The 25,460-nt window shown below is 47.2% G+C and overlaps 1 protein-coding gene across 3 annotated transcripts in view; it reads right to left on the bottom strand.

The window, feature by feature from the left end:
- PCSK6 (proprotein convertase subtilisin/kexin type 6) overlaps positions 1-25,460 on the bottom strand; it is a 187,647-nt gene that overhangs the window by 70,305 nt on the left and 91,882 nt on the right. For all 3 annotated transcript variants that reach the window (XM_033188812.1, XM_033188813.1, XM_033188814.1), the window contains exons 8-11: positions 20,691-20,903; positions 16,921-17,021; positions 11,843-11,946; positions 9,593-9,710 (exon numbers count right to left, since the gene is read on the bottom strand). In XM_033188812.1, the coding sequence (XP_033044703.1) occupies positions 9,593-9,710; positions 11,843-11,946; positions 16,921-17,021; positions 20,691-20,903 (536 nt within the window). The remainder of the gene's footprint in view (positions 1-9,592; positions 9,711-11,842; positions 11,947-16,920; positions 17,022-20,690; positions 20,904-25,460) is intronic.

Below are 25,460 nucleotides of genomic sequence, written 5' to 3'. Positions count from 1 at the left end.
CAACCCCCAAGAACCAGGAATAACCCTACACTCTCACACTTCAACACTTTTCCAGTGCTGAATAGTAAGATCAAGGGGAAACAGAAACAAAAGCCTTAACCAAGCTGAAGACACTGTCCCCACACTCCAACCAATTGCTCAATGGCAGGGGAAGTGATCAATCTGCTCTAGAAATAGACCTGGAATCCTTGTGAAGAAACTTTAATCCCATTGATAAGGCACAAGGATGAGAGAACAGGAGCAGGGTAAAAGTAAAAGACAACCAAGCCCCACCCCTCACCTGCCCCCCCCACTCCACCCACAGAGTAAATCATCTCAGAATATGAAAGTCTCTTACGTCTAACTTTTTTATTCCTGCTAAGGGACTCCAGCCGCTGCATAAAGAAGGCTGGGTTGGGTGTGATCCTTCACCAGCCCGGCTGCTGCTGCTGCTGCTGCCTGCAGGGAGGCTGGCTGGGGGCGGGAGCACCTAGCTCCTACAGGAGTTAATGGCCTCACTTGGTTTAGTTTTCAAAGCCAAGCCCTTACCTTCACCTGGGGGCTAGAAGCTGAGCGGCCTCCTGGAACATGGCTAACTGTAACAATTAGTTTTTATGTGAAATCTCTTAACTGCTAAATTGCTCAGTAACAGGCCACCAGGATTCCTAATTCCTGTAAGTTCTGGGGCAGCGCGGAAGCCCAGGACAGCTACTACAGGAGGGCACGCTGCCACCTTCCTGACATGCAGTTAGCTCCTCACACATTTTATTTCTGTGGTTGCTATTGAAACCATTAACCTAACATCCCATATTAGAGTGTTTTTATTAGAAAGAGAAATAAAAGAGGAGGCTTCAAAATGTTTCATGATCATTGTGCTCAAAATTTTCTGTATTTCAGATAGAAACTCCAGGAAGAAAATAAGGAAGCCACCTATCAAAAGTCATCACTTTAAAAAATTAACTGCAAGACAGAAAGTAGAACAGTCAATGAAAAAAATAGAAGTGATTCTCCACCCTACAGTTATTTCTAAGGTAACACTGAAAATGCAAGTCGACTGCCAAGTAATTTATTTTTTAAGTTAAACAATGTGCAGAGATGATCACTGTCACATGAATACAGCTACATTGTACTTTAATGATGAAAACTGATTTAGAAAGATCTTAAAGTTCCCAAAATAACTGAAAAGTGTCTTCTGCTATTAACTTCTGAAACTGTGGTCTATGTACGTAAAGCCATCTTCCTAGGACCCTAAAGGATTCCAAAGAGTTAAATGATCCTGCAAGACCTGCCTGGAGACTGAGCGTTGTTGAAGCCAGGGAGATGGCCAGACTTGGAAAAGATCACTAATGACAGCAAATGCCACGTGCCATGGAGCCACATTTCAACATTAATTACTCTGGTACTTCAGATGGTCTCCATTCATCCTAAATGCTCTCCAACCGCTCCCTTCTTCTGAGGAGGTGAAGGCCTACCAACAGTAGCCATCCTGCTGACTTCCTAGGAACTCCAGACCACAGATATGTTGGTCTCTTCCTATTTTTTTTTCCAATGCACAATACTATCTAAGAGCAAAAATAAATATTTTCAAGTAACCGAGTGCCATGGGAAACAGGAAGGCGGGACATGGGCTGAAACCCTCCGCCTCCAGCTCCCCACTTTTCTGTTCTACCTGGGAAGCTACTCCACGTCAGGATTTCTCAATCCCTCCTTGAAGCCCTCTCCCCAGCTTGGCTTCCTGGGCCAACCCGGATCCTTGCACAAAGCACTTGTTTTGTTCCTCACTGGGCCCATGACTGTTCTAGGGCCATATTGAGAGACCCTCCAGAATCAGGAGTCGGCGGCATCCTGCCAGCTGCTGCGCTGGCACCTGGCTTGGGGAGGAGAGGCTAAAGAACTGAGGCCCATTACAGCAGAAGGTCACCCAGGAAACCCTTTCACAGACTCGCTAATGGAAGTGAGTGGAGCGGCAAGAGTTAATTGGGACAGACTTGCTAAATAAAGCAATAGGAAAGCCAGCAGGTCTGTCGGAGGGCACAGAGTGCCTTTGTGAGGGTGGCAAGAGGCTTCTAAGTCACTTCTCAGACCTGTGTTCCAGGATGCATGCTTTCAACAAGACAGCCTTTAGGCTCTGAGGTAAGCTGCTTCATTTTATCTGTGGGCCTCCTTATTCATATGGGTTCAGCCTGAGAATTTCCTCAGATGAAATTACTTTTTTTTTTTTTTTTGAGATGGGGTCTCACCCTGTCCCCAGGCTGGAGTGCAGTGGCATGGTCTCGGCTCACTGTAACCTCTGCCTCCCGGATTCAAGCAATTCTCCTGCCTCAGACTCCTGAGTAGCTGGGATTGGCCCACGCCACCATGCCTGGCCAATTTTTGTATTTTTGTATTTTTGTATTTTTAATAGAGACGGGGTTTCCCCCATGTTGGCCAGGCTGGTCTCGAACTCCTGACCTTAGAAGATCCACTGGTCTCGGCCTCCCAAAGTGCTGGGATTACAGGCGTGAGTCACTGCGCCTGGCCAAAATTACGTTTGATGATCAAACCATAGCACATCACTTAGGTGAGAAATAAAATTTAACTAAAAAAAAAAAAAAAAGCTAATCCAGTACATTAACTTACACAATGCTGTCCACAATTAATTGGGCCATAAGGTGCTTTAATATGTAATGCTTGAATTTATAGCATACTTTTTCTTCTATATTAAATGAGGGGACTGAATTAGCTGGCTTTAAAGATGCCTTCCAATTCTAACAGTCTACAATTCAACCTGAAGGGGAGTAAAAAAGACAATAAAATATACAGTCAATCCTCATTACTCACAGATGCTGTATCTGCATATTCACCTAGTGCTAACATTTATTTGTATCCCCCATACCAACACTTGTGGCACTCTGGTGTCATGTGTATCAGATGTGTGCAGAGTGGTAAGATATGAGTCTTACCTCCAACAAACACACTGCCAGCTGAGGTCAAAAGAGGCAACATTGCCTGTTGGTGCAGCTCTCATACTGTAAACAAGTGTCCATTTCCGGCCAGGCGTGGTGACTCACGGCTGTAATCCCAGAACTTTGAGAGGCTGAGGTGGGCAGATCACTGGAGGTCAGGAGTTTGAGACCAGCCTGGCCAACATGGCGAAAGCCCATCTCTACCAAAAATACAAAATTAGCCAGGTGTGGTGGCACGTGCCTATCATCCCAGCTACTCAGGAGGATGAGGCAAGACCATTGCTTGAACCTGGGAGGCGGAGGTTGCAGTGAGCCGAGATCACGCCACTGCACTCCAGCCTGGGTAACAGAGTAAGACTCCATCTCAAATAAAAACAAGTATCTGTTTCACAGAGTATTTAGTGCCACATTTTTCACAGTTTTGTGCTGTTTTTTGTTTTTCAGAGATAGGTTCTCACTCTGTCACCCAAGCTGGAGTGCAGTGGTGCGACCCTAGCTCACTAGAGCCTTGAACTCCTGGGCTCAAGCGATCCTCCCACCTCAACCTCCCAAGTAGCTGGGACTACAGGTGCAAACCACCATGCCTAGCTCTGTGCTTTTCTGTTGGTGAATTCACTGTTTGAAATGGCCCCAAGCGCAGTGCTGAAGCACTGTCTAGTATCACTAAACATGAGAAAGCTGAGATGTGCCTTAAGGAGAAGACACATGTGTAAGACAAGCTTTGTTCCAGTAATGAGCGCTAGTGCTGTCATCTGTGAGTCTAAAGTTAATAAATAAATAATCTATGTTAAATAAGCTGCCTTTAAACACATACACATAAAACAGGGTCTGTACTGATAGGCTGGCAAAAATGTGACCAGAGGCTCACAGGAACTTAACCCTGTATCTCTCCTAGGAACAATGCTTCAGTATTTGCTAATTCAGTGTTCATGGTGACTCTGTAGAACAGTATCATGAATAGGGAGAATCAACTGTATTCAAATTCAAATTCTAATTTTAGAAATAAGTAGCCTTTACAATCTGGGGGGAAAAAGTTTGCTTCAAAACTAAGCCAGGAAGGGCAAGGACTGCAGGAACACAGCCAGCTGGTTAAGTTTGCTCGCAGCTACAAGGGGTACCAGGAGGCAGGAAAAATGTTGTGGGCCCAGTATGGTTACCCCCAGGGCAGGACTGCACAGCACCCCACGTTTTCTGAGGACACCCAGGCATGCTCTATATAACAATGGCCCAAGAGGAGAAATCAAAAGTAAGGGCCTCCTGTGTACCCAGGTATGCACAGAGGTCAAATGCCCTGGAGGGAGAGGCGGGGTAAGGTGAGGAGGGGATGTGAGAGTGGCAGAAATCTGCATAGTTCTGAGACAACCCAAAGAAAGGAAGGGCTTTTGGCTTCCTAAAAAGATGTCAAATCAGGCTGTGTGCTTGAGCACAGCAGGGAGCTCGGCTGACCTGTGTCTGATCCCCACAGGCACTCCATCAGACTGCTGGGCTCCTGGCCTCACCTGCTTGCCTAGCTGACCTGCCGCAGTTGAGCCACCAGCAGCTGTGCTCTTAGGCACTGGCACCTGGCCAAGGCTGGAGGCACTTCTAGGCAGCCAGGGTCAGGGTACTTTATCATCCCTGCAGGTGGTGTGCCCAGCTAGCTCCTGGCACAGAAGTCAAGGAGGTGAGGTCTTTTAACGGGTGGGCAGGTTGCTCTACTTGGCTCAGTATTGCCTGAGTTCCTACCTAGAGGGGCAAGGTGGACTCTGGAGACAAGCAGCCTGCGGTAGCAGTTCAACCCTGCAGCACCCCAACTCTGGGCCTAAGTTCCTAACTCCTTTGTGCCTCCATTTCTTCCTCTATAAAATGGGGATAAAGATAGTACTCTAACCTCGTATGTTTATTGGGGATTTTTATGTAAAGTGCTTAGAGCAATGCCTGGCACACAGTAAGTGCCTTTATAATCACAATCCATTCTCTCTCATCCACAGCCGTATGTCTTTATAAATAGAGTTGTTTTAAAATGACCACCATATGCAGTCTAGTTTAACGAAATTCCAGAAAAGTAGGTAATATGTGGATAATCCAGAGTTAATTCCTGAACATCTATAAAAAGATTATCTGCTTTACAGATAATCCTTGATAGTCAAAGCAATGCATTGGCTTTTGGGTCTGAAGTATCTTGTGCGGGTATGGGTGTGTGAGAGAGTTCTTTAAAAGACAGGCCAAACTAAACTGTAAGCTCTGTCTGGACAGTAACCTTCCAAACCAGCACAAACTAAAGACGTGCAGGTAAGTTCTTATTGCTTTCTGTTGGCTTAAAAGACCCTGTTGTTGTGGTCTTCCCAGCATTGAGGTGGGAGTCATGCATATCACAAATTGTTTCCCGGGAGCCTGGATTTTCACAGCCGTGATAGTAGTACTGGCTAGAAAAATCAAGAGTTAAATAGAATATTTACTATTTGGGCCTCTATTTCATTAATTGGAATAATACTAAGCTTAATTTTCTTTTTCACTGAAAGAAAAGCTATACAAATATCAACTTTATCCCTCTATTTAATACACACAGATTTTAAAATCATTTTGCACAGGCCGATGCCACTGGTCATGATCCTATGTACTGATCCTATGTACCTTCGTTTAATTGACAAAGGTTCTAAACAGACGGAAACCATTTGTGCCCAGGAGTAGGTCAACATGCCTCTGGTCTATGAGTTTGATGATCACAACAGAGGCCCAGGCACAGCTCACACTTTCATCCAGTGCTATCCTGGAGGACACTAGCAAGTCACTGTCTTTTGCTAACAGTAGCTGTCATTCAGTTCAAGTGATTTCCTCTTGCCTCTGCATGTAGATTTAGCATTTCCTGAAAGCTGCCTATGATGGGCCCTCCCCCATGTGGGCTCCTGCAGAGGTGGTTCAGACATCACTACCTCGGTTCTGGGGCTCAGACTGTTCTAGGGGAGGGTAAACACCAGGCAGTAAAGAGACTGCCCAGCACAATCCCATGGTGCCTCGGAGCAGGGGGCCTGGCTCCTTGCTTCTCACCCAGGCCCAGCCCTACTTGAGGTCCCCTCTCTCTTCATTTTCTCTACCCTTCCAGGGATTTCTTCTTATCTTTCAGGTGGATCCAGACAGAGACAGGCTCAAATCCCACAGTCCCCAAATGTGCAATGTCCAGATGAGAAATGCCAGAGTATCACTTGGGGACCCCTTTTGGCTAGCCCTTTTCACACCACAGATGGTCTTTTTTTAGGTGACGGAGCTGCCTCCTGAAGGGGACTGCGTCTGGTGGGTCTGGCATCATGGCCCCAGCTCCTTCCTCTGCAGCCCTCACTGTGCTGTGCTGATGGCCTTTCTGTGCCTTTGGGCCTGAGCATGACTCAGGCGCAGGCAGGGGCTGTGATGCCAGCCACTGGGGCAGCGTTGGAGACAGCAGCTCAGCAGGAGGACACCATGGCTGACGAGGCACGAGCTCTGTGCAGTCATTCGGGGGCACTGGATGCAATGCTAGTCTGGGAGCACAGGCTGGGTGCACACGACGGATGTGCAGAAGGGGTGGCCCATTCGACTCTTCCTGTCAGTCACTGCCATGAGGACAGTCTCCCTGAACCATGATCACATCCCAGCCCAGGGCTGGGGGTAGAGAGAGGTGCCTGAGATATTCATTCCCGTCCCTGTGCGTGACCAGAGGGGTGGATATGTGAACACCCCAGCCCCTCTCTCCCTCAGGACCATGTGTGACATTACCATAGACCTGGCAGGTGTGGACATATGACCCATCTAGAGGACTCCTGTACTTAACATCCAGTGAACACAGTTGTCTGACCTTTGGTCACACCAGGGTGGCATCCTCTCCTGTTCAAGAGAAAAGACAGTCACCGTATCTCACACAGTGCACACAAATGCACAAGAGATGGGTGTATAAAGAGGCATACACACCCCCTCTCTGTCTTCCCTCTTGTTCTGCCCTTCACCACGGGAAGCAGCTGAGGGCAGGTTCAGGACATTCAGAAAGTCCTAGGATTCCACCATGAGAGGAAGAAACCAGAATGAGGCCAAGAGAGTAGACAGCTGGACCCAGAAATTTGCGTGGAGAGGGGGCAGTTAGAAGAAGATGGGAAAATGGCTGTGTGGGAACACTTCCTTTTCATTTTCAGCCATGTGATCCTAGCAGCTGGGAACCCCGATGGGGAAAACTTGCATAGCCATGGGGATACTCGCAGCTCAGGTGCAGATGACCCCGACAGGCAGGCAGGCAGGCAGGTTCAGGGGCAGAGCTGGCTGGAGCTCCCTGCCAGGAGGGGAGACCCACTGGTGGATGTGAGGCATCAAACTCTGCTTGGTAACACCACTCTCTCTGGAGACCCTTATGTCCTCTGCAACAACCACGTTACGGAGTTAAGCAAGTAGTTTGATAAGCAAGCGGTGTGAGACGGTAGGCTGGCTGAATATTCCAGAAAGAGTCTGAAACTGCTAACGGTAAAGATGACTTTTCTTTAGAAACAGAAGTCTGATTCTTCTCCTCTCTTGGAGTTTGGAGGGTCCTTACTTTCCTCAAAGGACAGGAACAATGTTACACTGTATGTTACGGCGGGTTCCCTCAACCCATGCTGTCTAGACTCCGTGTGCTTTCACTTAAAAAACAAAATAAAATAAAAATAAAAACAACCACTCGCCACCTAGGCACCACTCTGCCATCTTAAAACGATTTCTGGCAGGAGAAGAATGCTTCATTCAGGAGCCGCCCTGACGGGGACACCAGCGGAGGCGCCGGGGCAGAGGGCAGCCCCCGGGTCAGGAACCAGACCCAGGAGCCCACCTCCCTCACCTAGCCTTTGAGGGTCCAGGCTGCAGGCATTTTCCAACAAACAAAGACAGAGAAGGCACAACCTCCTTTATCTCAGAGACTCTCCCTCTTTTTTTCAAATTTGACAGTCTAAGGCTCCTCAGAGAAACTGGTGCCTTAAGAAGTCAAGACTGAGGCTTGTCAGGTGGCCGGCTGACCTTTTGGGGCCTGAAGTGATCACTCAGCAGTCAGTGTGCAATTAGCCATGGGAGAAAAAGGTAATTTTTCAAAAGATCCCTCTGTGGCTGTTCATCCAGCTGCTCAGCCAACACATACTCTCTGCATTCCTACCATATGCAAGCCTTCCACCAGAAACATTTTTCTCAACTATTTGTGGCAAAAGAGTGTGAAACCCCGTCTCTACTAAAAAAAAATACAAAAAACTAGCCGGGTGAGGTGGCGGGCGCCTGTAGTCCCAGCTACTCGGGAGGCTGAGGCAGGAGAATGGCGTAAACCCGGGAGGCGGAGCTTGCAGTGAGCTGAGATCCGGCCACTGCACTCCAGCCTGGGCAACAGAGCGAGACTCCGTCTCAAAAAAAAAAAAAAGAGTAGAAGCATATTCAAGGAAGAGGCATCTAGAGAGTGATCTGTATTTGTTGATAAAGCAACATATCATTCTTTATCATCGCATCACTACTTTTTCAAACACACGTTTTCCAAATGGAACAAGTAGTTATGGGAAAAATGCACTCCATTCTGTATCAGATACAAGGCCCAGAGAAACACCGTTCTCCTTAAAAGAACTGCTGTGATGGCAGAATTGGAATAATCTGATTTCCTCTCCTAGTGGGGTAGGGTTCTTGCTTTCTGATTTACCTTATGGCTGATTTTTTTAAAAAATAAAAATTTTGTCCAGGCATGGTGGCTCATGTCCGTAATCCCAGCACTTTGGGAAGCTGAGGTGGGTGGATCACCTGAGGTCAGACCAGCCTGGCCAACATGGTGAAATCTTGTCTTTCCTAAAAATACAAAAAAATTAGCTGGGCGTGGTGGCGGGAGCCTGTAATCCCAGCTACTCGGGGGGCTGAGGCAGGAGGATGGCTTGAACACAGGAGGCGGAGGTTGCGATGAGCCAGGATCATGCCACTGTACTCTGGCCTGGGCAACAAGAGCAAAACTCGGTCTCAATCGATCAATCAATCAATCAACGAACAAACATAACAGATTTAGAAAAACTCCAAAGAGCAATTCTGGGTGTGCCCTGCTCGTGGGAGAGAGATGAAGCCAGGGCCCTTCTGCTCAAGCCTTGTTAAAAAATTCCCATCGCTTAAGTCTAAAGAAGGTTGTACGGGGCCAGATAAAAGCCACACAAAGCTGCTATGATAATAAGCAGTACCCCCAAAACCCACAGCAGGGAAGGGGCTGACCCAGCCGCTCCTGCTCAGGCCAGGTGGATTCACAGTGCAGGCTCCCAGGGCTGGTTAGGCTGGGCTGGGACTACAGCTCCAACCTCTAGCAGGTGGTGACAGAAAGGACACTTGCAGCTACTCCTCATTTCACCCTTCTGGGAGGAGCGGATCCCCGACTCGGTCTGATATGCTAAACATGGATAAGAATTTCCAATACTAGGCTGAGCGATTCAGGCTGAGGAACGGACCCCCTATCATGGAGCAATCTGCTACAGAAGGGGAAGAGGCCTCAAAACAGTGGTGGCTTAAGAAGTGATTCCTTTCCCAGCTGTACGATCCACAAGAGAAAATGCAGACATGTGCAGGCAGGCACCATGCACATGCACATGTGCACAGAATGCATGTGTAAACACCTCCAGCCACACCTTACAGCAGAGTCAGCTCCAAACCCACATGCCTGAGAAGTCACTGATAACACAGCAGAGCCTTACCTGGGTCTCTTGTCCGAGGCGGCCACACACATGTGCTGCGATGGCACCGCTGTCCACTTCTTTGCCTCCACAACGAGAGCTTCTGCGTCCACCAAACCAAATCCATAGAAATGGCTAACTGAAAAGACAGGCCCTTCAGAGCCAGGCTCTCCTGCCTTGCCCAGGAAGGGAGCAAGGCTGCCTCTCGCATCTGCTGGGCCCCATGGAGGACAGATGGACTATAATACTCGAGGTCTCCTCGGGGTCCCAGGATGCAGGATGGGTCCCTCTGAGGGTTGCTCAAAGGTCCCAGCTGCTTCTCTCTCTCTGAACCCAACTCCTTCTGTTTAATTTAGGAGTGTGGTTCAGGAAGCATGTCCCGTTTTGGTACAGAGAAGAAGTGCTGAGAAGGTCTAGGACTTCCTTCTTTTGAGACAAGGACAGGTTTCTTTACATTAAAAGTGCTTGTCAGCGTCTATGCTCCCTGAATCTTAGACCAGACAAGAGAAACAAAGTCTGAGACCTCTTGGTTCACACAATTACCACGTGCCCAAAATGCAGTAACACAAGGCTGTGCTTATCTTTTTTGCCATTTTCTTTCCCTGCTGAGTTCCCAGAGCATTCCGGGAAAGCAGCATGGCACAGCACAGAGACAGGCTTGCAAACTGGCCCAGTCCAGTATTTAATTTGGCCAGGGCAGGGGATTTTCAAAGTTTAATTTAAGAGGCAAGGTCAAGAACTAGATACAATCTATTTTCCTATTTAATTAGGCCAAAATTGAAATGTAGGTCAGCTCTTGTTACAGCACACCACTACCACCAACATTCCCGCAAAACAAAGATCAACTAGGCCCAATCAATGGCCTCCTTATTAAAAGGAATGTCCCTTGGCACTTAGGGTAACTATGCTTGACCTGTATTTTACAGATAGTAGTATCAGACTTGGTGTCAAATTAGTTAGACCTGAGCTTCAGAAAAGGTTAAAAAAAAAAAATTCCTCCCTAACATAAATACTATGGCCAAATGAAATATTTTTCAGTATACCTGATAAGAAGTCAGGTAAACGGGTTAGGCACAGTGGGGCTCATGCCTGTAATCACAGCACTTCGGGAGGCCAAGGCAGGTGGATCATGAGGTCAGAAATTCGAGATCAGCCTGGCCAACATGGTGAAACCCCATCTCTACTAAAAACACAAAAATTAGCTGGGCATGGTGGCAGGTACCTGTAATCCCAGCTACTCAGGAGGGATTACTTGAAGGAAAATTGTTTGAACACAGGAGGCAAAGGTTGCAGTGAGCCGAGATTGTGCCATTGCACTCCAGCTTGGGCGACAAGGCGAGACTCCATCTCAAAGAAAAAAAAAAAAAAGAAAAAAAAGAAGTCAGGCAAACAAAGCCAGTGGCACTGTCCTATAATTACCTGCTTCAAAGGCTGCAGATAGTTGGTTTAATCAAGCCCTGACCACGGGTTGATTTCATGGTACCTAGGTCTGTCCCAGGCTGGGCTGAGGGTAGAGGCCCCACTGTCCTATGATTTATTTTTATAACATAGGGGCTGGCCAACAGAAGTTTTATAGTTAGAAAGTAACTTACAAAACTATCTTATTGTCCTCATTGTACAGATGAGGAAACTGAAGGCAAGTTTCAAAATCACAGAGCTACTCAGGGCTAAGGATGCAAGTTGCCCTTAGGTGGCACACAAACAAACATTTATTTTAGTAATTATGGATTTGTTTTAATGCACATTCGAAAAAATACATAACTACATATCAAACCTATGATTAACTAGATGTAGTAGAGCTTCCTTTTAAAATACATTCTTTATGTCAAAAAAAAAAAATAGCGAGGGCAGTAATTTTTGTTTTAAGAGATGGAGTCCTGCTGTGTTGTCCAGGCTAGACTCAAATTCCTGGGCTCAGGCAATCCTCCTGCCTCAACTTCCCTAGTAGCTGGGACTATAGGTACACATCATTGCTACTGGCATAAAGAGAACTATGAGTAAATATTGGTATAGGTGGTGTCTGGGTGTGGCAAAAGTTATAGAGTTTAGGAGACCCTAGTAGACTCTTGTGACCTGAGGATTCTTCCGTAATGTCAGTGTGAGCTTCCAGGATACTTTTCTTAAATAGCTATGCATGTGTTTAAACTCTTGTGACACACAATTAATAATAACAATTAATACTATTTGGAGATTCCTTTTAAGGAATTCATAACACCTCTTCCTATACATTCCAGGATCACCCAATGGTCCACTAGAACGTCATTGCCGCACCTTTATGACCCGCGCCGTTCACTTTCCAGTCGCTCGCTTTCAGGTGGGCCGGCCGGGATGTCTTCACTAGCAGGTGCTGGACATCCCTCCAGGTTAACTGGCCGCTGCAATGACACAACACACCCTAGAGTCCATACAGATCAACAACAGCAGCAACACAAGCCACTCAGAGGTAGGTCGGGAGCCAACCCGTGTCTGAACTTGAGCAAGCCCCTCAGGCTAAGGATTGCATTCCTTGGCAAGGGTTTATTTCACCATCTCTTTGTAAACAAGTTTCCAGCAACTAAATCCCAAGGAGAAAAAAGGTTCAATGGGTGACCTAAAATTCATAAGCATTAAAAGCCTAGCCTTGCTGCCAAGCTCTGCTTGAGTTTACACACAGCCATATGGGAAATTCTGAAAATACATATAATAGTAAATGTTTATCAACTACTTGGGGCTATTCTTCACCATAATAAGCAAATACTACAGTGCCTAAAAGTACATTCAAACCATGATTGGCCGAGATTCCATCCTGTGTGGACCCACTGGCTGCAGATTATAATTCAAGATTTTAGTATATGATTCTAAATTTATAAAATATTCATTTTGGGGAAGTAGAAACATTTCATCAAAAGAATATAACATGCCACTAATGTAAGTAAATACACAGATGATTTTTTAAAAAATTCTAAAACACATGTGCTCACCCTTGCTTTTTGTGTGTGAGACAGGGTTTCGCCCTGTTGCCCAGGCTGCAGTGCAGTGGTGTGATCTTGGTTTGCTGCAACCTCAACCTTCTGGGCTCAAGCAATCTTCCTACCTCAGCCTCCCAAGTGGCTGGGACTACAGGTGTGCACCACCACACCCAGCTAATTTTTACATTTTTTGTAGAGACGAGGTCCTGCTATGTTGCCCAGGCTGGTCTCAAATTCCTGGGTTCAAGCAATCCTCCTGCTTTGGCTTCCCAAAGTGTTAGGATTACAGATGTGAGCCACCACACCTGACCCACTTTTTTTTTTTTTTTAACACCTCTGAAATCCAGATCCATCTTATGATCTGATACCTCTTATAAACCCCTCTGCCCACAGCAATCAGGAATGGGTTACATTGCCTGGAGGTGCTGAACTCGGTCCTGCCTATTCACAGTGTCATTTTCAGGTCTAAATAACTCTCAGCCTAAAAGAATTCTTCAATAGTTACAAAAATTCTAAGAGATATGGATGTATTGTATAATTAGCAGCACTTCTGATTTCTGTGGTACATAAAAAGGGTGCATCTTACAACTTTATGGCATCTTGGATTCGATGAAATATAGTATGAGAGTAGTATAAAATAAGAGCACTGTTCCTTTCTTCTAATCAGTACTAATTGCTATGGAATCTGGATATTTGAACATACAAGCTTTCTGCAAGGCTGTTTTAAAACATGGTAAAGATAACACCTACATGTGATCAGTAATAAAAGGAATATATTTTTGCCCTATCAAACAGCCAAGTGAAAAGAAAGATGTATGGGCTCATGGTTCCAGCTGCAATTTGACAGATAAATACTTACAGATCTTTTATTCCTTTTTTAGTCGATTAAATGGATGCCTACCTAGGACTTTCCACTCAATCAGAAAATTAACCAAGAATAACCAAGAAAATTAACCATCTCTCCAGTCCAAGGCTCTCACTCTGTAATATCACAAACACATACTCTTTCTTTCCAGACCATCTTCCCAGGGCTCATCGGGATGGAGATGACCAGAAGCACAAGCCCCAGGCTTGTCTTGGTGCGTGTTTACTAGGAATGCGCGCCATGCCACATGTGCTGCCTCAGGGAATATGACCCTAGGAACATGGACAAAGTAAAATCGGGGGAGCTGCTGCAGCTGAGGGGTCTGGGGATGCAGAAGAGAGAGTGCTGAAGTGCCCAGCTGCCTTGCCCTCCCCAGTGAAGCCTGCTTGGATGTCACAGGTATCTCTCCAGTGGCCCACTCTGTGTATGGGTGTGTGAAGATGTACAGAACACAAAATTTACCATTTCAACCATTTGTAAATGTACAGCTCAGTAGCACCAAGTACATTCACATTGCTCTGCTACCGCCACATCCATCTCCAGAACTTCGCACCACCGCCAAACTGAAACTCTGTCCCATGGGACACTCAGTCCCCACTGCTCCCCTTCTCCAGCCTCTGACAGCCACCATGCTACTTCCTGTCTCTATGAGTTTGATGGCTCCAGGTCCTCATGTAAGTGGAACCATACAGGATTTGTCTTATTTCCCTTAGCACAATGTCGTTGAGGGACCTTATCATAATCTGTATCAGAATCTCCTTCCTTTCAAGGCTGAATGATATTCCATGGTGTGTACAGAGCACACTTCACTTCATCCATCATGGACACTTAGGTTGCTCCCACCTTTCAGCTGTTGTGAACCATGCTTCCATGAACATGGCTGTGCCTATATCTACCCAAGTCCCTGCTTTCAATTCTGGATATACACTCACAAGTGAGACTGCTGGATCTTCTGGGGAGTCTGTTTAATTTTTTTAAGGAAGTGCTATACTGTTTCCTATGGCGGCTACTCTTTGCCCCCTCTTTACCTGTTTTCCTACGAGAAGCTCACCCATGGCGTTAAGTCTTGGGGTACACTCCTTCCCTGGGCTCACACTCTCCAGGCTCCAGCTCTTGCCTCCCCTGATTTCTCCAATGTGTTCTTGCTGCTCCTGGCTGGTCACTGGCTTCCTTGCTGTCTCTCCCCATCCATGTCCCGTGGCCCAGTCTCCAGGCCTTTCCCTGCCAGGCACACCTGTTCTCCTCCTGCATCCACTGGCCTTCCTGCAGCCCACATGTCAACCTCACTGTTAGGGGAGGATTCTGAGGCCTCAAGTAGCCCATGGCCACGCACCCTGGTGGAGAGGTCACAGGTGCAGGCTTTGGAGTTTAGACAGTGCTGACATGGCCACACCCCATGCTGCCCGTGCAACCTGGCAAGTTACTGCTATGTGTCAGCAGGGCCTACTCAAAGACGGCTATAGCCAGTCCTCTTGGAAATCTTGAATTTAGGTGCCGGGAAGCATGACCTTTGGAGTGGAGGACAGAATGGGTCCAGGGAGTGAGAAAATTAGGAACCAATTTCTTATGAAAAAATCTATTCTATTTTTGACTCCAGCAATAAAATCACAAATATAACTGCATGGAAAATATGTCTAAGAGATGATGTTGAAAATGTTTTTTGATGAAGAAGGGATGTTTGAAAAGTACCAAGACTGTCCCAAAACCATTGGACTCCCTTTGCAGAATTCCAACACATGTGGGTCTTCCTTCATTCTGGCTGCATGCTGTCTGGGGGCCCTCCCCAGACTCTCAGGGAGCATCTCCACCCAGAACCATCTGGCTTTGCCCCAGTTCCTTCCACAGCAGTAGTGAACAGAGACAGAAGGCAGTCCTGAGGCCAACCAGAACAGGCGAGAGCTATCCCAAGCTGCAGATCTGCTCAACACAGGCTTTCAAATCCCCAGACATCAACTGTTCCTTCCCTGACCAATCCTGTAAGTGTAAAATGCTTTAGATTGACATTGTTCCAAATGACGTTTGCCTGATTCGTCACCTGTATGTTTCAGAGTAGGAGCTAAAATGATGAGGAAGATGACCGTCTGAGCTTTCATGTGCCCACTGACCAAGTTTAAGGGGACAACATGTCCCGAAGCAGGGTTTGTTTTCTATTTAGCTCTTTGCATGTTTCCAATAAGGAATGGAGGAAAATACAGCGCAAGGAAGGGTAGAGTATGCAAATTTGAGTTTCCACACAAGTAACTAATTACTTAGAATTTTTAAAAAGAGCCTCAGGACACAGAAGCTAACATTTTGGCCTGGAAATTAAAAATATCAAACTGTTTCTTCATTAAATTGGTAGCATTTGAGTGTTATGCTCAGTTTGTCTTGTGCAAATCCACATGCAAACATACGTAATTACAAGCATTTAGGCATCCCAACCATTCTTTTTGAGTTATTTAAAAACTCATCTACAACAGATGGCTACTGCAGAGGGCTAGTTTGTTCTCTGCCAGTTGTGACGACTAAAATACAATTTGGTTTTGACCCTATGATTGCATGTGCAGTTAACTTGCTTTTCTTTCTGAGCCGACACATACACAACTCAAGAGTTTTTCTTGATTGTCAATTGACAAGTGAAAGTTCCTAAAAAGAAGCTAGAGCAACCTCAAGTGTGATCCTGGTGTAAGGTGCAGAATCAGAGGCAGGCCTTGGGCTCTGGCCCAACCAGCCCCCGTGTCCTACAAAAGGTAGGAGACTTGGGCTTTAAGGAAGAAACCACTTCACACCCATCAAGATGGCCTAAAAGAAGGAAGGAAATTTTGATACGTACTACAAATGGGTGAACCTTAAAGACATTACGTTAAGTGAAATAAGCCAGGCACAAAAGGACAAATCCTGTGTGATTCCACTTACACGAGGCACCTAAAGTACTCAAATTCATAGGGACAGAAAGTAGAATGGTGGTTGCCAGAGGCTAAGGTGGGGGTCAATGGGGAGTGTTATAGGCTGAATTATGATTATGTCCCCTCCAAAATTTATTCATCGAAGTCTTAGACCCCAGAACCTCAGAATATGATTTGGAGATAAAGCCTTTAAAAAGGTAATTAACATAAAATGAGATTATTAGGGTGGGCCCTAATCCAATATGACCAGTGTCCTTATAAAAAGACGACACAGCAGAAGGGGAGAAGTCAGCTTTCTGCAAGCCAAGAAGACACCAACCCCGCTGACACCTTGATCCAGGAATTCCAGACTCCAGGACTTTGAGAAACTAAATTTCTATTGTTTGAGCTGCCCAGTCCGTGGGATTCTGTTACAGCAGCCTGAGCTGACTAACCTGGGCAGCTGTAGCTAGGGCTGCAGGCATAGGGTTTCAGCCTGGGAAGAAGACAAAGCTCTGGGGGAGGGATGGTGGAACAGGGCACACAACTCAGCAAATGTGCTTAATGCCACTGAGCTGTCCACTTCAACATGGTGAAAATGGCAAATGTTATCTGTATTTTACCACAATATGAACTTTTTCTTTTTAAAAAAAAAGGACAGTGGGAACTTACTTTGCTTCTAGAGCCAAGGCGATGATGCCAGCCACCATGGGGGCAGAGACTGAGGTCCCGGTGTGGCCATCGGTACAGCGCTGACGCAGATCAGTGGTGACCTGGGGAGAGACAAGCACAGTGAGGCGGTGATGACAGACAGGCTAATTCACCCTCTGGAGAAGGCAAGGCTACTTCAGGTGCCACTAACTGGCAAGCGTGACCCTGGGTCCCAGGAACAAATAAGGTGTTAGGCAAATGCATCTCTCAGCAACCACAGGTTTCCACAACATCTGGTGCTCCCTGCTAAATCACTTTGCAGGAAGACAGGTAGGGACAAGGAGGCCAGCTGGGAGCACAGACCGTAAGCTTTGATAATAATAGATCAGCTGGTTCCCTCTCTACTGCAGAAGCTCATGTGGAAAAAATGGTAAAACAACATGAAACCAAGAAGCACCCCACAAGTCTTCCTCCCTGGGTCTGCTGGACTTTGTGCCCTGTCACCAGTATCCAAGAATACCCATGGCAAGACCATCAGAGTCCACACTAGTGACCCCTAAGTCACCCCCTGACTTCAGAGCAGCTGGAGGTACCCAGGTGGCTGAGAGAGAGTTTCCGCCTTTAGCCAGCAGGTTATAAGTAGGTCCTCCACCAGGATGTCCTTCTGAAGAAGCAGATCAACTTGGCGTGTTCTTGACCTCCCAAGACCTGCTGCGCAGGGCAACAAGGCAGGAACTGCTAGCTGCGGGCTCTGCCTGCCCTCCTTGGAGGCACTGGTCCAGGCTGGGTGTGGGATGGATTCTGGACCTCACTACCGCTCAGGCTGATATGTATCTCCCTTTGGACTGAAATGGGAAGCAGGTGCTGGGGGTTCAGCCTGTGTGGGTTCAGCTGTGCTAGGTGGGATTGTGGCCCCCATCATCTTTGTCCCCTGGTGTTATTCTGATGAGCTTTGCAGATGGAGTTAAGGTTGGTAGCCAGCCAGCCTTAAAGCAGGAAGATTATCCTGGATTCTCTGAGTAGACCTGGTGCCACCACAGGGCCCTTCACCTTGGAAGAGGAAGGCAGCAAGGCTGTCAGAGAGAAGAAGCATTAGGACTGGACCCACTGCTGCTGGCATTGAAGAGGGTGTTGAGGAGCAAGCCAAAGAATGTGGGTGGCCTCTAGAGGCTGAGAATGGGCCCCAGCTGACAGCCAACAAGGAAACGGGAAATTCAGTCCCAGAACCACAAGGACCTGTTTTGCCAACACTGCCAACGGCCCAAGTGGGCAAGGAAACAGACTCTCCCTGGAGCCTCCAGAAGGAACCACAGCCCTGCCAGCACCTTGGCCTTGGCCTCGCAAGACTGAAAGCAGAGACTCGGTTGAAACTCTGGACTTCTGGCCTACAGGACCATGAGATATCAATTTGTGCTGTTTTAAGCTGCTAAGTTTGCGATAATTTGTTATGGCAGAAATAGGAAAGTCACACCCACCCACCACAGGGCTCCAGTAGCCGATTTGCCTAAACTTTGAGAATCAATTTCATAGTGAGAGCAATGCAGATCCTCTTCCAAACTCAGCACCTTCCTTGCACACGTTTTAGCTGGGCCAACAACTGTCTAGGGAAGTGGGGGCCTGGCCTGTGTCACACACACAGGAAGATCTGACAGGAATGCCAACAGAGACCAGCTTCCTCCTTGCTTGTTTCAGTGGGGCCAGGATACCTCAACATGGGGAGGGCAGCTGAGGGCATGGGAAAAGGGACAAGAATGCCCCCTCTCTGACCCCAGCATCTTCATATGCAAATGGACACCACGATATACATTTCAGGGGTTCTCGGCAGATCACATCGGGGCACCTGAACACACTTGTGTTTGGTAAACGGTGGCCAGGAGGAGAAACTAGGGTGGCTGGGCAGGAGGCCATGCTCCCAAGAGCATGTGAGGCTCACAGCTGGCTCTCCAGCTTCAGAGAAGGGGGTCCTGGGGAGTGAACAGAGAGGCCTACCCTGGGAGTGATGGCTGAACCAAGGTGGACAGCCCCTCCTGAGTTCTAGTGCTATGCCTGGGATACAGCTCGTGTTCAGTGAATGAACATACCCTCCTGTTCTGGTGAGAGATGCTTTCTTTAGGTTTTACTCCTCTATAAAGAGTCATGTCTCACCATGGGACCTCCCTCGCTCCAGGTGGGCACCTGTCCACATTCCCCAGACTCAGAGGGACAGAGAATGCAGGGGGACAGCGTTGTAATTGCCATGAAAGTCCTGCCTGAATGCTGGGACTGTGATACATCGACTGTCCTGAGCAGCACTCGTCTCCCTGGAATATGTCTAAGAGGACTCAGAGCAAAAACTGGGCTCTAGTAGAGCTGAAAATAACACTGTTCATACTGTCAGAGCAGACTTCCCGGGCAGCGACCAAGACAAAGTATGTTTTCTCTTTTACCCCTCTCCAAACTATGCCCTTCTTACCCACATATTATTGCTCATGGAAGAGAATTTAAAAAGAAAGAAAGAAAGAAAATCAAAGCATTTTATAGCCAAGGCATGTATACATGCATGGCATACGAACACACATGCTGACATGATTCGTGATGCAAATAAAGCTGCAAGTCCTGCTTCCAGGGTTGAGAGACACCATTCTGCCTGCACACAGTCCACATTATAAACTGTCCCATAACTTAGCAAATTCGAACTTGCATCCATTTGGCCAGCAAGACTATGTTGGGTTTTGGCACAAGTGTCTGTCTAATAAGACCCCAGCAAGTCTGTGCTCCAATGAGCTGGATTTCTAGGTAAACAGGACACCATTCAGCATCTCAGCTGCCCGTCCCAGGGGTGCGTACTCGGGCAGAAAAGGAAAATAACAAATTAATACCTTAGTTAACCAGCCCAAGCCGCTACCAGGCTGGTGACGGAACGATGGCAGCTGACCTTTCACCGGTGCAGAGCAAAGCAGAGAATAGGAAGCCTGTATGCTCCCACAGAAAAGTGTAAAAATAAATTTGCGAATAACTTCTAAAGATGTGGTTGAGCAGCCAGAGAAATGAAAAGATGCTAGTGAGCTTTAAAATTTAACCATGTCTGGCCAGCTCCATGGTCTCATTTTTAAAATGTCTACAAGTCAGCTTAATGACTGTGCATTTCAATTCTGCATTAATTTGAACTGGAAACCCTCCCTTCCTCCTTTTTTTTTTTTTTTTTTTTTTAAGTAGAAAAGTATGTAGGGAAAGAAAAAGCATAAATTCTACTGGAGTACTAAAACAGTTACCTTTTAAAAGATAAATCATGCTTATGTTCACTTAAGTGAGTGGAACAGACAGAAACCACTGCTCGACTTAAAAGTGTCCAGGAAAAGTATTTCTGTAGCAACAGAATGCCTAGAAAAACTCTTGGATTTCTAGAATGTCTCAGTATAAAACCAAGTCTTTCTCTTACTCTATTGTACATGCTGGAACTGGATGGGTTCATTGGATTCCAAGAGATGTGACCACAGAATTTCAGAGTTAAAACAAGACATCATGAGAAGGAACCTCATTCTTAAATAATATTTTTAGATCTCTAAAACCAGAGAGGGGTTTAATTGCTATTTCTGTGCAAAGATTAGAAAGCCAATGTCCGAGGAAAGCTGCCAAGGGACTGGGGTTTACCTCGAGGCTCAAATTGTTTGCCGATGGGTGAGGCTGGGACCCTGGGATCCAGAATAATCTGGCCTCAATCTAACCCATATTTCTGAGAAAGGGAGAAGAAACTCATTCCCAGAGGGCTGAAGCACACACTGTAAGCACTCCAACTTGCCGGGAGAACTTACGATTTTTCGCTCATAAAAGGCTCCGCTGCTGTAGGTGGTGGCCAGGGTGGAGGCACACTCTTCCAGATACCAGGGCTTGTAGCCATTCTCGGTGGCGCTGCTGACGGAGATGGTGTAGATGCTATTGGTGTAGCCGTCACACGAGCAGTAGTCCCCCTCTCTCCCACCGTTCCCAGATGCCCAGACGAAAATAGAGCCCAGGCCCTGCCGGCCCTAGAGGGAACAAGAGGAACAAGGCTTAGCCCCACAGCCAGAACCTCGTAGGGTGGGTCTCATCCCCGACCTAGGGTCCCATCTCCCAAATGTTCCTTCAAAGGGGATAAGAAGGGTGCGTTCAGAACATCTGGATGCTGCTGAGAGCATGGTTTTGGGGGCTGTTTCGATTTTAATGGTGTGCTTTTGCCTGTGGCAGCAGACCTAAAATTGCAGAATCACAGGATCATACGAGGGAAAGGGGCCAGAAAGACTCCTCTGTTCCTCACAGGAAAATCCAGGGTCCCAACACAAGCTGCTCTATTCCACAGCCATGCCTATCATTTCCATTATAATGGCCTAGGATCAAAGAGACCTAGCAGTGCTGCAAATAACACTGAGATTACAGATGATGGTGGAATTTATAACTTTAATTTTTCTGGGTTGAAAGAGCTGGTCTGGTGGGGAAAAGAATGATTTTTCTGGAAAACATACTTGAAGAAGTACCCTTCTTGCACAGTGAAAGGGATAGGACCATGAACTCTGGGTGAAGACAGAATAGGTGAAAAGGGTTATGTCCAGGAAGCTGGTAGGAGCTTGTGGGTGTCCTGTCAGAGCTCCCCATGGTCTCTGCTGTGGGTAAGTATGAGGGTGGTCTGATTCACATCACTAGCCAAGTCCAGAGCCTCATTTGTGTGTAGGTTTTCTTTCCTTTTTTTTTTTTTTTGAGACAGGGGCTTACCCAGGCTGGTCTGGAACTCCTGGGCTCAGGCGATCCTCCTGCCTTAGCCTTTAGGGTAGCTGTGCTTACAAAAGTGCGCCGCCATGCCCAGCTGTGCACCGGTGTACATTGTTAAGAACGTACACACAAAAGCAAATCTTTGAAAGACAGCAGCTGGTCAGGGTAGATTCCTGAAGCTCTGCTCTATCTCATACCCACAGGATGGATGATTTCTGACCACACTGAGAATCATTCCAGCCACAAATACCAGCTAAAGATTAGCGAGTGGAAGACTGAACTGACCAATATAGTCCAGATGGCTGGATGGGCTGGTGGTACACAGCCGGCCCAAGAGCGGGGCCAGCGTCCACTTCCATGGGAAACTGGAGCCACTGGCTGGCTACCACATCCTTACTGAGGACTCTCCTTCCCAAACAAAAGGAGGAAATTTATACTTATGCTCAACAATTGGCCAACTTAAAGATAACTTACACCCCAATTCTGCAATCCCCATAGAGCCAAATTGAAGTCTGCTGCTGACCAAACATGTCACACTCACTTTTGGAGCACAATGAGTGGACCTGCCTGCTCTGTACACTCACGCCACGGAGGTTTGTAAACCAAGGAGACTCCAGCTCCAACTTGAGCCTCCCAGGAAAGCCCACGGGAAAGTTCTTGAAGCCCACGCAGCCCCGCTGCTTAAGGCTGCCTTGTCCACTCTGCTTTCTGCATATCCACAAGGTGAACCTTGTCTGGGTGGCCAAGAGCTCAACAGAAAGGTCACTCCCAGAAAAGCTAACCTTCTGAGAAAAAGGCACAAAGAGCTCAGGAAGGTGGTGTGTGTGTGTGCATGTGATTACCTGCAGGAAGAGATTCAGCTGAAGCCGGTTTAAAGCAACTACAATGCAAATCAAAGGTATTTAACCCATCAGAGCCTCTCCTTATTCCAGGTGAGAATTAGTCCTAGACACTGCCACTCCTAACTCTCCACCCCACTTGAAATGACTCATAAAATGTCCTTTTGCAAGGTGGAGCATGCAACCTTACTGCTCCAGGAGCAGAGAGAATGGCCAAAAACAGCGCTCCCCAAACTTACATGTGCACACCCTGGAGTCACCTGGGAACCCTGTTACAATGCAGACTTGCACCCCAAAGTCCAGGGTGGGCCTGAGAGTGTGCATCCCTAATGAGGTCCCAGAGGATGCCAGTGCTGCTAGCTCTGGACCCCACTTTGAATACCAAGAGCCTGAAATGCTCAAGGTTTGCATTTACAGCATGCACCATGCATTTATTATGAGACCAACCCACCCTCATAGGTGTCAACATAACAACCTTTCCCCTCCTTAAAACGGTTTCCGGGAAGGAGACATGGAAATGAGGTGAGGAAACGGTCAGATCTGAGGAGTGTAGAGATGTTTTAACTGTCTCTGAAGACTTTATTTTCACTTCCCAGATCTTCCAGTGGCTTCATGGAAGCCACGGGACAGAAGCTGTAGGGGACATTTCAACCCTAGCCGTGAACTTGCACTTCTTTTCAGTAAACTTACAACTTCCACCCAATCAAATCGTATTTCAGTGTCTTCCCTGGGGAGGGAGAGTTCATTTCATGAGCTCAGAAGCACTGCTACTGAGGGCTAGCCAACACCGGCTGCCTGGAGGCGGCCAGTGTCTTTAGCCACAGCAATGTCTAATCGCCCCTTCTGAATAACCAGGTGTGAGAGGAGTAAGGCTTCCTAAGGACCAACATTAAACAGATCTTTATGCCAAAGTTACAGCTTCTGCAGTCTCCCACCACCAGACCACATCATCTACCAAAGATAAAGTCGGATTTTACAGAAGATTTTAGGTGACAAATAGGGCCACAAGGAGGAAAAACAGATGGGGGAATGTGGTTTGGTTTGAGATCATCAAATTTCTAGGAGGATTTTCAGTGACAGATTGAGACAGTTGCAATTTAAGTTTCTCTGTATGACATATTTTACTTCCAAATGACGAAAAAAAATCAAATGACCTCAGTATTTCACGAAACTGTGACAAGAATGAGGGGAAACCACATGGTCCCCTCTGCAACTTTCCCACTCCCCTAACAGCTGGATGAAACCAACACTGCTCAGAATTCAGAATGCAAAGATCCCTCTCTGCAGCTCCAACCTCCCCAAGCCTCGCATAGGCTCAGTGAACCAGAGAGCCCAAACGATCACTGCCAAACAACCAGAATCCCTCCTGGAGAGAGGGTGCCTCATCCTAGGAGCTCAATCTTTGGAAATCATCCCATAGAAATGACAGACGCTCAGCAGTAACCCCATCCAAAGCAATATGTTCTATGCAGGAAATGCCATCTCCAGCTTACCCACCCTCTCCGAAGCTTAAATTTAGCTTAATTTTTTTTTTTTTTGAGACGGAGTCTCACTCTGTCGCCCGGGCTGGAGTGCAGTGGCCGGATCCCAGCTCACTGCAACCTCCACCTCCCGGGTTTACGCCATTCTCCTGCCTCAGCCTCCCGAGTAGCTGGGACTACAGGCACCCGCCACCTCGCCCGGCTAGTTTTTTGTATTTTTTTTAGTAGAGATGGGGTTTCACCATGTTAGCCAGGATGGTCTTGATCTCCTGACCTCGTGATCCGCCCGTCTCGGCCTCCCAAAGTGCTGGGATTACAGGCTTGAGCCACTGCGCCCAGCCCTAGCTTAATTTTTAAGATGTCTCGTTTATCATCAAGACTGAGATCCAAGCGATCTAGTGAGTTGGGGCTGGGAGCCAAGTAATGGAAGGGTGATTTATGTATTCGGCAGTTCTTGGTGGATAGCAGCTGATTTGGTCGTAGTTGAGTCTGCCAGCACTCACTCGGCCCAGCCTCGGGCCTGGCTTGGGGGCTCAGCAGCCTGATTGAAGCTGCCTTGGTGTTTTCTTGGAGGAATGGAGATAAAGGAAGCTGTCCAGTGTCACAAGGATGCACACTAGGTCCCGTGCTGTGTGCGTGCGTGTGTGTCTGCACGGCCCCTCTTCCTTAATTTTCCTTCTCACATTGAGTGTCTGGGTGAGTACTAAACTTGGAGGGACATGGGGGTAGATACCCCATATTTGGTCATTGGTTTCTCAGGCATTCAAGCCCTGAGTGGTTGGGGGGTAGGGGCAGTAGAGGAGGAAGCTTCTGCCTCACACTTGCAGAATGACACCAAGTCCTTCAGAGGACATGCAGGCGGGTGCAGCTGGCAGGAGGTAGAAGATGCAGTGTAGGCCTGATGCCCGGGAAAGGTAAGAAGTAGAAGAAACTCCAGGGTTTCAGCAGGGCAGCAGGGCAGCAGGGCAGCAGGGCTGGGGGGTCTTCTAAGAGAAAAATGCTCATCCCCATAAGAGGAAAGTAATAGATAGTGACCAAACTCAATGCACCCAGGAAAGCAATCAAATGATATTACTTAGAGAAAGGAAATCATGAACACAGTTTAAAAACAGATTCCTCCTCTGTGGGACAGGACTCAGGGGTGGGCACAGAGAGACAGAGAAAGACTGTTTGCAATATAATCTCTTCCTATTATCTGACTGACTTATTAGCTGTTTATGAGCCACTGTGTAATCACTATGCATGGGTTATAATACGACGAGAACTTTAAAAATATTTTAAATGATATAAATTTAATGGGCTTGACTTCTGCCACCACCTCCCCATTCTCCCATCCCCCACAGGAGAAGTCAGAGAAGCCTGGACTTCCTGCTGGAACTCCCTGTCCCCACTCCATACAACAGGCACTGACCACACATTGAACTTTGGGCTGGGGCCTGTTCAGCCGCCCAGGGCCTCCTGGAAGCTGACCACAGCTCTGTCTGCCTGTTCCAAGAAGCTGTCCTCACCCAGAAATCTG

Source organism: Trachypithecus francoisi, unplaced genomic scaffold, assembly GCF_009764315.1.
Source record: "Trachypithecus francoisi isolate TF-2019V2 unplaced genomic scaffold, Tfra_2.0 Lachesis_group3, whole genome shotgun sequence".
Lineage (NCBI taxonomy): Eukaryota > Metazoa > Chordata > Mammalia > Primates > Cercopithecidae > Trachypithecus > Trachypithecus francoisi.
The sequence above is the reverse complement of the archived record's forward strand: the minus strand, read 5'-3'. Positions and strand labels throughout refer to the sequence as shown.